This window comes from Paramacrobiotus metropolitanus, unplaced genomic scaffold (genome assembly GCF_019649055.1).
Source record: "Paramacrobiotus metropolitanus isolate TYO unplaced genomic scaffold, Prichtersi_v1.0 Parri_scaffold0000083, whole genome shotgun sequence".
In the NCBI taxonomy this organism is placed as follows: domain Eukaryota; kingdom Metazoa; phylum Tardigrada; class Eutardigrada; order Parachela; family Macrobiotidae; genus Paramacrobiotus; species Paramacrobiotus metropolitanus.
The window spans coordinates 57,260-68,596 of record NW_026570303.1 but is presented as its reverse complement, the minus strand read 5'-3'; the positions used below and the strand labels follow the sequence as shown (position 1 = coordinate 68,596).

General features: G+C 41.1%; 3 protein-coding genes across 4 annotated transcripts; all 3 read left to right on the top strand.

Annotated features, from left to right (window-relative positions):
* The first annotated feature begins 255 nt into the window (after positions 1-255).
* Positions 256-4,234, top strand: LOC129595814 (aurora kinase C-like). 2 transcript variants are annotated; one of them, XM_055492926.1, is made up of 8 exons: positions 256-521; positions 786-1,132; positions 1,599-1,707; positions 1,927-2,006; positions 2,217-2,355; positions 2,517-2,665; positions 3,001-3,244; positions 3,757-4,234. In XM_055492926.1, the coding sequence occupies exons 1-8, from the start codon at positions 435-437 to the stop codon at positions 3,859-3,861; spliced, it is 1,260 nt and encodes a 419-aa protein (XP_055348901.1). In that variant the 5' UTR covers positions 256-434; the 3' UTR covers positions 3,862-4,234. The 2 variants fall into 2 exon arrangements, with proteins under 2 accessions (XP_055348901.1, XP_055348902.1); XM_055492927.1 differs by having other exon boundaries at positions 495-658.
* Positions 4,235-4,440: 206 nt separating this feature from the next.
* LOC129595815 (ethanolamine kinase 2-like) lies at positions 4,441-6,763 on the top strand. Its single transcript, XM_055492928.1, has 5 exons — positions 4,441-5,107; positions 5,281-5,663; positions 5,768-5,934; positions 6,087-6,184; positions 6,359-6,763. Exons 1-5 carry the CDS (start codon positions 4,719-4,721, stop codon positions 6,435-6,437), a joined length of 1,116 nt encoding a protein of 371 aa, XP_055348903.1. The 5' UTR covers positions 4,441-4,718; the 3' UTR covers positions 6,438-6,763.
* Positions 6,764-7,981: 1,218 nt separating this feature from the next.
* LOC129595858 (uncharacterized) lies at positions 7,982-10,325 on the top strand. The gene is made up of 2 exons (XM_055492989.1): positions 7,982-8,412; positions 9,461-10,325. Exons 1-2 carry the CDS (start codon positions 8,096-8,098, stop codon positions 10,287-10,289), a joined length of 1,146 nt encoding a protein of 381 aa, XP_055348964.1. The 5' UTR covers positions 7,982-8,095; the 3' UTR covers positions 10,290-10,325.
* The last annotated feature ends 1,012 nt before the right edge of the window (positions 10,326-11,337 follow it).

Below are 11,337 nucleotides of genomic sequence, written 5' to 3'. Positions count from 1 at the left end.
AACGCGTGAAAGCGTTAACTTTAACGCGTATGCCAGATGCCTTATGGTTAGGAGCAGAAGTGAAAGTCGAAATCGAAGTCGACAGTATACACCGGGTATCAAGCGCTTGCGCCGTATCAGTATCGCCGCTACTTTGCTTAACTAACGCAGTTTGAACTCTGCTGACTCGGTGGTTCCCTGTAGCAAAGTGCTGCACAGGCTCGAATCGCGGTCAACCAAGCGCACTGCTTTTGTCTGCGCTGCGACATCAGACGTTAGATTTTATGATTTTATCGCTAAAATTATTTTTTATCCAAAACTCTTGGGAAAATTAATATCCTGCGCTTTCATAGTATTTTGATTGGTGAAAAAAATTCGAAGGGCTGCCTTCCACGTTTCATTGGTCGTGCTGCCATTTTAATCGATTTTTCTTCGGATTTACTAATTTCTCCACAATGAGCGCAACGTCACGGCCCGTACGCATCAACGTACCACGACGCACCGTTGCCAAAAATTCTAATTCCAGCAAATCGACAGCCAAGGTTTCGGTTCTTTTCTTGTTTCTTGTAGACATACTGCATGTTTTCTGGTTTCGATACATTTTGTAATTTTTCTTATTTTTTGGTCAATATAATTTTTTGATGATCCCTCCTTGGATTTGATACTTTTTAATAAGATGGTAAAGCTGTGCTACAGATTTGCGCTCATTGCGATTTTCGTTATCTTTCAAATTTTGTGTGGATTTCTGGGAACTGTCTGCCAGTTTAAACAATTCCTATTGACAAGGAAATTGTGATCTGTTGTAGGATGGTGCAGTACGCAAGAGTTCCATGGAGGAGAACGTTCCCCCGACGAAACCCGGGTCTGTACGCTCGCGATCCATCATGCCCTCCTCGTCAGCGGTTCCTAAGGTTCCTTTAAAATCGTCCGCTCCCCGCCAAGTACAGACGGTGGCCAAGCCTTCAGCCGTGCCCAAACGGCCCGTATCCATCCAGAAACCGGCCGATGAAAAGGACCGTCATCCCAAAATTCCCCTTAAACCGGAGACCCAGAAACCCGCGATGAACGCTGTGGCTGCGGGTCCGTCCATGCAGAAAGAACCACTGGCTCCGGATAATGCGCAGATCGCCAGTAAACCACCTAAAAAGCTCACGTAAGGGATCCGAATTGGTAGTGCATTTGCTGAACGGTTTGGGGAATTTGTAATATTTTTAAAAGAATTTATTGCGTAATGTTGACAGGATTTGCGAAACTCCTTTGATAGATTATACTCGTATTATAGAAGTAATCGTATTAATTTGCAGAATAAATATTAAAGTCAGTTGCTGTTTTGTCTTTTAAAGGGAGCAGGGAATATGCATTTGCTTTAGCCTGATATGGTAATATATTGAATGCTTATGCTAATATTCTTGAATTACCAATATGTGTGATGCTGTTGTTTTTTTCATTTTTGTTATCATTACGGTGATTACTGATTACACATTATGACTGTTAATAATTCGCGCCATGTACGAAGCAGTTTTATTTGCGGAATTTTTAATATAGTGTCTTGTTGTTTTCATTTTACGTTTGAGACACTTTAACTTGTTTTACGTACTTCCACATATATATTTTTGCAGAGATTGGCAGTTGACCGATTTTGATTTGGGCCGTGTTCTGGGCAAAGGAAAATTCGGCAAAGTCTATCTGGCTCGCGAGAAGAAGAGTCGGTTTGTGGTCGCTCTGAAGGTTAGCAGTTGATTTAACAAAATAAGCTAGTGTTTAATAATTGTATTCCCAATTATGACATTAGTACTTATTGCTCCGGTAATAGCCGTACATATAAGCACTGCTGATACCTATTTGCTGTTTTGCACTTCAGTTGGCACTGCCGTTTTTTTAATTTTAACAGTTTTCCGATGCGGTTCTGCAGCGAATGCGCCTATCGTGTGTGTGTTATTTTATTAGGTTATGCACAAGAGCGAACTGAAAAGCAATAATGTGGAACATCAGCTACGAAGGGAAATTGAGATCCAGACGCATCTCCGGTATGAGCTCTCGGTGTTTAGTTTTTTAATAGTAGATCCGAGTGTTTTAACACTTTAACAGGTTGATAATGTTGCGAATGCCTCAAAAGTTTTCCTTTCATAATCTTGTTAAATATGCTTAATTAAATGCGCTACTCTAGACATTGTACCAGATGACCGCTTGCAAATACTCTGCGGTAGTAGCTTCCATTTCCGTGTTTTCCTCTCCAGACATCCCCACATTATACGTATGTACGGCGTTTTCCATGATACCTCGAAGATCTATTTAATTCTGGAATACGCTCCGAATGGGGAACTGTATAAACTTTTGGAGCACAAGGGCCGGTTTTCGGATACGGAGGCCGCTACGGTAACCAGACCTGGGCTGAAAATTATAAAATATTTTGCAGTTGGGAAACGGAATTAGTTGGAAAATTGATATTACTCGTACCTGCGTTCTACTAGCAACACTTGCTCTTCTCGCTGGCCTGTGATAGTTTTTTTTTAACTTTTTGTTTTGTAAAATTGCAGTATGTTTACGAGTTGACAACGGCGCTGATGTACTGTCACGAGAGAAAGATCATTCATCGGGATATCAAGCCGGAGAATTTACTGCTGGGCATTTATGGCGAACTGAAAATCGCCGACTTTGGCTGGTCGGTCCATTCACCCAGTTCCAGGTATACCTTCTACTTACCTTACAATGATAGGTCGAAAATAATATGTGGAGTGCAGTACATATTGATAAATTTTTCCGACCTCGACGATCCATATCAGATCATCACTGCGGCTAATACAGTACTGTAATTCCGAATGTCAGTTAAAATAAATATGCGGCTATAAGAAATGATGTATTTTAAAATGTATCATTAATTATTGGTATGATTTAATTTTAACGTTATATTTTTAATTTTAATTTGTCTCAATTTCGCGTGCTTCTTTGGTGAGCTATGTTGAGTTCTTCTTGAATGTAATTTTCACCGAATGTAATGCTGACCTGTGGCTTTGCTGGTAGGCGGGCCACCATGTGCGGCACTCTTGACTATCTGGCACCGGAAATGGTGGAGGGGAAATCGCACGACGAAAGCATTGACATCTGGTGTCTGGGCATTCTGACCTACGAGCTCCTCACCGGCCGGGCACCCTTCCACGTCAAGGATAACGAGGGTGGCCAGATGGAAACCGCCAGGAGGATCTCCCTCATGGATTACAAATGTCCGGATTTTATGAACCCTGATGCTGTTGATCTCATCCAAAAGGTCAGTATGGCTTTTTTTTCACATCTTAACTTTCAAAATGTGACATCAGCATCTTTCTTTTTCTGGCGCAGCACCCGAAGAAATTTACGAAGACATTTAATTCTGAGTGTTTTTTAATTATAAGCTTTTAAGTTTTTTAATTATACTTTATTATTTTTCTTAGTTAATCATGCATTGCATTAGTTTTACTAGAGTAGTGTTACATGTTCCTTTCGTTATGATTTTCAGTTTAGGCATTCGCTATGGATGGATTTATACAGTACAGTAAAGGAGATTTACTTTTCATATTAATTTCGTAAATTTTTATTATTATTTTGTTGCCTTGTTATTAAAAAATTTATTGCTCTTAATAATTTTGTAAATTTGCCATCTCGTTAATTCAGCCTTGTAATTTGTCATCTTGTCGATCATTTTTAGCATAGTTTGCACATGTTTGTTTATTTGTATGACGGTTGCTGTAAGTGTTATAATGTGCGTGATTTACTCCTTTATTGAATTCGTTTTCTTTGCAGTTACTTGTTTATATTGGAGCCCATCGTCTACCGTTGGCACAAGTGCTGAAGCATCCGTGGATCGTTAACAACAAACAGGAACGCAGTCGCATCCTGAAAATTTAAGCTGACCGCTCATCCTACACAACTGCTCATCAGCATATACCGTAATAACGGGCGGGACACAGGTGTACAGCGGCATATTTCTCTGTGTGTAGTGTATGTAAATCACTCGGGATGGGCGTTGGGTGTTTCCCTTTTTAGTTTCCACTACGATTTTCTCTTTGTGATTTCTAATAATTATTCGTTGGCGGGATACACATGTACACAGGTCTTTTTGTTGTTTTTATTTGTCTGTATTCTATCTATATTTAATGTATAAATGAACGCGACTATTAACGTGCGATGATAAGCTGCTGTACAGTGTTTTCATCGTCCGTGTGTCGATGGAAATATTCGTTTTACTGACCCTGAAATATAAATCGATGGCATTGTTAAAGTATCGTGCGCCGCATGCGTTACATACTGTATCTCTGGGACATAATATCTACATACTTGTTTAAACACAACCGGCACTCGTTCAAACTGTGAGGTTGTGACCGGCGGAATGAACTGCATGCATCGTGTTGTGATTGCACTGCAGTGTTTTCAACACGCCACGCGAGTTGCATTTACGACGCATACATTCAACCGAAACTAGGCAAGCTCTCTGTAAAGTTTCAGTGTTTCAGCATCCTAATCTTATCTGCAAAGTATTCTGTCAAGTGTTTCGACAATCTTCGCCGTCGATTAAGAGTATATTGGTTTCATTAAAGTATCAGGCTTAATTAATTTTGTAGAGTTTGACGAACCGTTGTGTTTGTATCGTCAGGGCAGATGTCGAGCATTTAGTTTTTCATATCAAGCGACTTTGCATGGAATGTGACGACAGAATTCCACTTGAACCGGTTTAGAATTTTTTGTTTTACAATACTGTCGATACCATGTCGGCAACACTGCCTGTGCTAAACTACACGATCGATCTCAATGATCCCATCCCCGGCGTTAAGCACGTTGTGGCCGCGTTCTGTCCGTCCCTTCCCACCGATCACTTAGATTTAAAAGTGAACGTTTTGAGCGGCGGTTACATGAACCACATGTACAAAATCTTCGCCGCCACCGATGAACACGGCGAATCCGTCATCGTGCGCATCAACGCCGATATCGTGGGAAGTCTGTTCGATCGCGAAGAGGAGTTCCGTCTGGTGTTCTATATGTACCAAAAAGGAATGTACGGGAAGATTTACGGGAAATTCCAAAACGGTGTTGTCTATGAATTTATCAAAGGCCGTACGTTGACGTTGGCGGACATTCAAGAACCACATATAGCTCGGTAAGAAACGGGAGAATGTCGTAGTATAACGGCTCTACTGTTCAACGCCGTTTCTCCAGCTGATGTTAACACTATAAGTGCACATACTCAACAGGATATGTAGTCGTATTTGGGACGTGGTATATGGTATAAAGCAGTACTGAAATTTTTTATCTTGAGAATTTTTTTTGCAGCTTGTTAGCCCAAAAATTTGCCGAATTCCACGCGATTAGCCGCGATTTCCCGGGAGTCAAGACACCCACCCACCCCAGAGATTTCTGCTTACCGATACTGAATCGTTTGCCGATCAAATATAAAGATCCCCAAGCGACTCTGTTAGCTTACAAATTATTCCCGGATGTGGAGGAACTGCAAGAGGAATTTCAGTATCTGCTAAATCATCCCAGCATGCAGAACATCTATGCCGATCAGCCGGTGGTGTTCTGCCATCATGACCTTATTCCCAACAACATCATCTTCGACGAAAAAACCGACACCGTTCACATCATCGATTATGAATTCGCCGCGTCGGGATACCAGATCGAAGATATCGGGACGCACTTCTCCGAATTTATTGGTCAGTTTGTAGATCTGATGAAGCGAAAATATCCGTGACTTTTTGGTACCAAAGTGAACTCGGGATCAAAGCAAGGCCTTATTTACAGAACTTTATTTTCGCAGGCATGGATGTGAATACAATGGATGCGTCCTTGTTGCCCAGTCAAGAATTTCAGCTGAAATGGATCAGAATTTACCTGGAGACGTGGAATGAATTTACCGCGGATGGTCGCGCAATCAGCGATACCGAAGTGTGGAATTTCTATGTCAACGCTAGCCGGTACAGTTTGGTAAGTCGGTTCAGTGCAAAAATGCTTTTTCAGATGTGGTCGGAAACCTGTGTCAAAAAAGAAATGTCGCCTTTCATGTATCCCATGCATATTTCGGGCTTCTGTATTTTGTACTGACAAATTTCAGCTTTGATCTGATATTAATTTTGCAGTTGAAAAATTGGTTTATCATCTGCTTCGTTCTGGCGTCGGAGGAGCACAATCCTGACTACATTGCTCAAGCGAAGCGATTAAAATGGGACTCTTTCGAGTACGACAGATTTAGTGCCTACATACACATTTTACAGAAAGCGTTAAACTTCCAAGTTAACATGGCATTTTACGAGCATTCTGACCGAATATGTCGATAATATAATGCTATCAACGACGGTACGCAGTCTAAACTCTTGACCTTTTTGTACAGTTGTGCTTTGTTGGTTCACAGATATGCCAAGAAGAAACTGGATATTTATTTGCAATACCGGGATAAAATTTTGGCGCTGGAACTTTTACCATCGTTATAGCTTTGCATTTCCTTGCTTTCATTGCTGACCAGTTACTCTTTATGCTCCGTGCAAAGCACATACATGTAAACAAGCCCTACAAAATGCAATGTACTCGTAGCTGCAATCGAACTAAAGCGTTTTGTTGCATGGCTTATTACAGGTCGATCGCACCAAGTGTGGGCAGTAACAAAATATTCCCATTAGCTACCGTTGAACCACATAATCGTTTTCTATTTTTTTATGATAGTTTGTGTTCTAGAGAAACGTTTTTAGTCATATTTCTGCGGCAGAAGTTAATACGCACGGAACGGAAGCGGAATTTTTACATTCACATTTGCCCCAAAACTCGCACTGCTTAATAGGAAATATTCACGTCCAGTCAATAATTTTTAAAAATTTTGGATGCGTGAGAACTATCAAAGAATATTGTGGTTTTCTAGTGATCCTTTTCTCACGTCCTTTGAACCAATAACATCTGACCCAACGTGATCCGCGCTCTAGGCAACCACATTCTTCGGATGGTAGCTTTTAACATATAAGTCTATGGGAGACACTTTGTTTGTTATACCGAGCGCTGTGCGCTCCAGAATCTTTTGCTACCCCTTAACGAATTCCTTTTAAAGCCACTCCATGGTTTACAAAAGGTTTGTAGAAAACATCAGATGCTGAATTTTTTGAGAAGGGCGGTTGCAATCATTAAAAAACTGACCCCTACCCTCCCATTGCCCCGCCCTACTCCATTCTGGACGCATCAACGGATTTCAAGTTTGACATCACTGAATCCGCAATAAAAAGTTGCACTAAATAAGATGAAAGTAAACAACAAAATTGTTTACAGACTAATTTTTCAAATTATTTTACTCAACTGCCCACACTTGGTGCGATCGACCTGTACATTTGCGAGAAGACGTGAACGAGATCATTGTACAACGGGATGAGAAACTCCGACGCGCGGTACAGTCAGGGCCTCTCTCTGAAATTTTGAGATGTCTCAATTTCGAGACGGCCTCCCTCTGAAATTCTGAGACTTACAAAAATTACAGTACTCTGTCAACCGGATTTCGCAAAACGAAAATAAAACCGATACCAAATAGCCTTTTTGCGCTATTTGGTATCGGTTGAAATTAGTGCTGCGTATCTGTAGTGTGTATGGATGAATTAAATTAATTAGGCTGTTGAATGCGCAGCCAGTAAAATCAATGGACCATGTGGGAACTACGGACCGACAGGGAATAAGGTCAGAGCTGACAAAAGAGCATGCTGTTCCAACAGATATGTAGCTGGGAAAAAAGGTCAGAAGTTCAGTTAGTGCAGCGCTTTAATACCCTTGCACAGCGTGCTACGGCGTTGCAAACCATCAGTCTTTTGGTTGAGCAAGACGGAACTGCATAACTTTTGAATGAGCATCCTGCATGACTCTCGCATCTAAACTTAAAGTCTGAAAACCATAGTGCAACTTTTAATCTAGTTTTTGCATTATCGCCCTTTTTCAAGCATACAATCCGTCACGCTACTATTCGCTTATACATCGTTTGTAAAAATATTCCGATGAAGTGGTTTAACTTACGTTTCCAAGTTTTTCTGGTTTCTTATTCTTAGACTCTCGTGTGAGGTATATTACTTATAATTTTCTTATACCGACGCATTAACACTTACTGCACATACATATATGTACCATGAATACTGTGAAAGAGCGTCTAACAGATCGGGAACAAGTGCCGTTCACTGTGGCGTGGACCATTGAGAATTTCAGTACATACGAGGGACGAACGGGACTGATGTACAGCGATGGGATTACCCTGGCGGAAATGGGCTTTGACGGCAGTTATCAGGGTCGCTGGCGTATGGTTATTGATACTTGCCATAAATACAAGGATCGCTATACCAAGGAGGACGTGGAATGCTGGGCGGCTTCCCTATGCATGACCGACACGAGTATACACTCCAGACGTTACACTTGGCCGCACGTTTTGGACGCAACTTTCAAGATAACGTATGACGGTATTTCAGTAGACAACAGATCTAACCAGCAAGAATTAGCAATTAATGCTTAAAATTAACTTTTCTATCAGTGATTTATGAGCCTGCATTTCTGAATGTCTATACTGGAAATCGCCGAAAAGCTACTTACTCGACTCTAAATGTTCCTATAAGTAGAAATTTAGCATTTAGGATTTTGATTCGTAAGTGCAGAATAAGGAAGCACTTCACTAACTTGTTGTACATGTAGCTAGACGCGCACGTAGCGCTTGATGAGGCAATAATTTTTTTTCTTCTTTGCTTTTCTTAACATTGTTTTGTGTGCAAATTTTCATAATCGTGGCAGAGTCTACTGGTAGGTAATGGATACAAATACACCGATTGCCCATAATTCCTATAATTTTCTATGTGGTACGTATAAAAGGTTTTTACATATATTAACGTAGTATTTGTGTAATTGTGTAAATTCCAGTTAATATTGAAAATGAGATATTTTAAAATACGGCCGTCAGTACAGGTGTCACACAAGTCGGTATGCTACCAGCAGTGGTCACTGACCACTGGTCAGGCACCGGCCGGTATCTAGCTGAGTGATAAGTTTGAAACAGAGTTTCATCGACTGAGCGCATTAAACGTCTTCTACCTAAATATCTTATTAGGCAATACTAATTTTTCATCAATTTTCGCCCAGTACCGCTGGCCAATTCCAGAAATGTAATCTCGTGCTGATAGTCGGTCATTTTACTTACAAGTACATGTAGCTTGAAAAGACGGCAAGCTGCTGCGCTCGGCCATGTGCATGTACGCCAACATGCGTTTTCCTAATCTAAAATAAAATTTTTGTGACATAATTCCCACTCTGCGGAGATGTTTCAATAGAAATAAAGAGAATTTACTGTTTTCGGTTGTTCTATCAAGAGTTCATGGGGAAGCCGGGTAGAGTTTTTATACAAATGTTGCTCTGATAACGCTTAAGTGATGGCGCTTCCTCATAAACGTTCCATAATATTTTACAAACAATAATTACTCAGCAGAAAGCATCCATGATTTTGATTACACAGGATGACTACTGGAAGGACAACACAGACTCTTATGAAGACATACTGCTGGGATGAGGCAGCCGGACAGACTTCCTCCTCGAGATCTAGCAACGACTACAAGTGGAACATTGTTCACAGCTATGACGAACGATGCTTTCGGTACCACAAGCGTACAAAAATTGAGGACGATTGTGTCACTTTCACCATTACAGCGGTACTGCACCGCGATTCACGACGCGTGCGAGTGGTGGAACCAGCTATTCCGAGAGCACACGAAGAGTCTAAGTGTGTGTCCAAATTCTTGCATCGTCAGATAGACGGTTACCGCTCCCAACAGCACCAAAAAACCGCCGATTTCGTTATTCGCTCACAAGAGGGCACCGAATTCCATGCTCATCGCTATCTCCTGATGGCCCAGTCGCCGATCTTTGCCGCTATGCTGACGCACAATTCCCGAGAGAAGCAGCGGTCCCGCTGTGAGCTGCAGGACGTAGATGGCGAAACTGTGCAGCTGCTGCTGGATTACGTGTACGGTTGCGACACTGGCAAAATCACGAAGGACAACGCGGAGAAGGTGCTGATTATGGCGGATAAATATGAAATGATGGATCTGCGTGGGCTTTGCGAGCAGACGTTGGCGGACAGTATTTCCGTGGAGAAAGCGTTCCCATATCTGGTTTTGTCGGTCCAGCGCGGACTAGATGTTTTGAAATCGGCGGCACTGCGCATGATGCCGAAATATCTGGATGCAGTGCTGAAGGGGAAAGGACTGGAAGAGGTCATGCAGTCCGATCCCGAACTGATCCAGGTCTTCATGGATTACTGCGCGAAAAAGCTTCCTCAAATGTAGTTATGATTAGCCCGCATTATACCCTGCAGTGCCCTTTTATTTTTATAAATTCGATCATTATACAGATACAAGCTGGAAAGTGGAAACACTTTATTAATTAACTAAATTCTTTTACATATGTTGTCATTCTGTTTCCATGATAATGATGATAATGCTGATTTTCACTTTCGCTTTATTCCGTTGAAGTATTTTCGAGTTGGTTTCTTTTTCGCTAAGGTTATCTTTATCACAGTAGAAAATTTGCTGGCAAGGAAAGCAGCTTCTATCATCTTTTTAATTTACATAAGCGTTTATGTTAAATTTTTCTGCTAGTAGACAGCTATCATTTTGTTGTTCTGATTGTGAAAATTACAGCGGGTTGTACATCCATGTAGATCATTTCACTTGTTCTCTTACGGTTAGCACCAGCAACAAGTATAGGCTTGTTCTCTTTCTAAGTTTGTTTCTGGAAATTTTTTTTAGTCTTTTGAAGTCGAGCCCTCGACTCGACAAATTAAATTGTAGATTACGAGCTTCTACGTACTTGCTTGCCACTTGAATGGAGCAGAGCAGTAGGTCTATTTTTTAGCACAAATTAAAAAATCAGTTGTTGACGATATGGATGCCATGACATAACATGTAATTTTTCTCTGTCGATTTGTTATTTTTATGACGTTTTGCGTATGCATTACACTGTGCACGTTACACCGCGCAGATTTAATAGGCGAGGAAGAAAAATATTGCAGTTGATGTGCAGCGTACATTTGGTGTCCTTCCGTAGGGATCCCGTTTTGGGGCCTCTGAACTTTCCATTGTAGACACTGTATCAAGTTATCAACACAATCAAGTTCTGCAAGAAAGTTCATGATTTCCATTTTGACTGTATTTTGACTTTTCCACCCGTCCAAGTAAGTAATCCTAATAAATAAGGATGATCCACTAACTACCTTAATTGTCGGAACATATCAAGTGGACAGTATAACAACACAGGTTTAAAAAGGAACTCTAACTAGTATAAGGTCTCATACGACCTTAGGGCAAGCGGGCGGCGGTTTTGAAGTTAAAATGT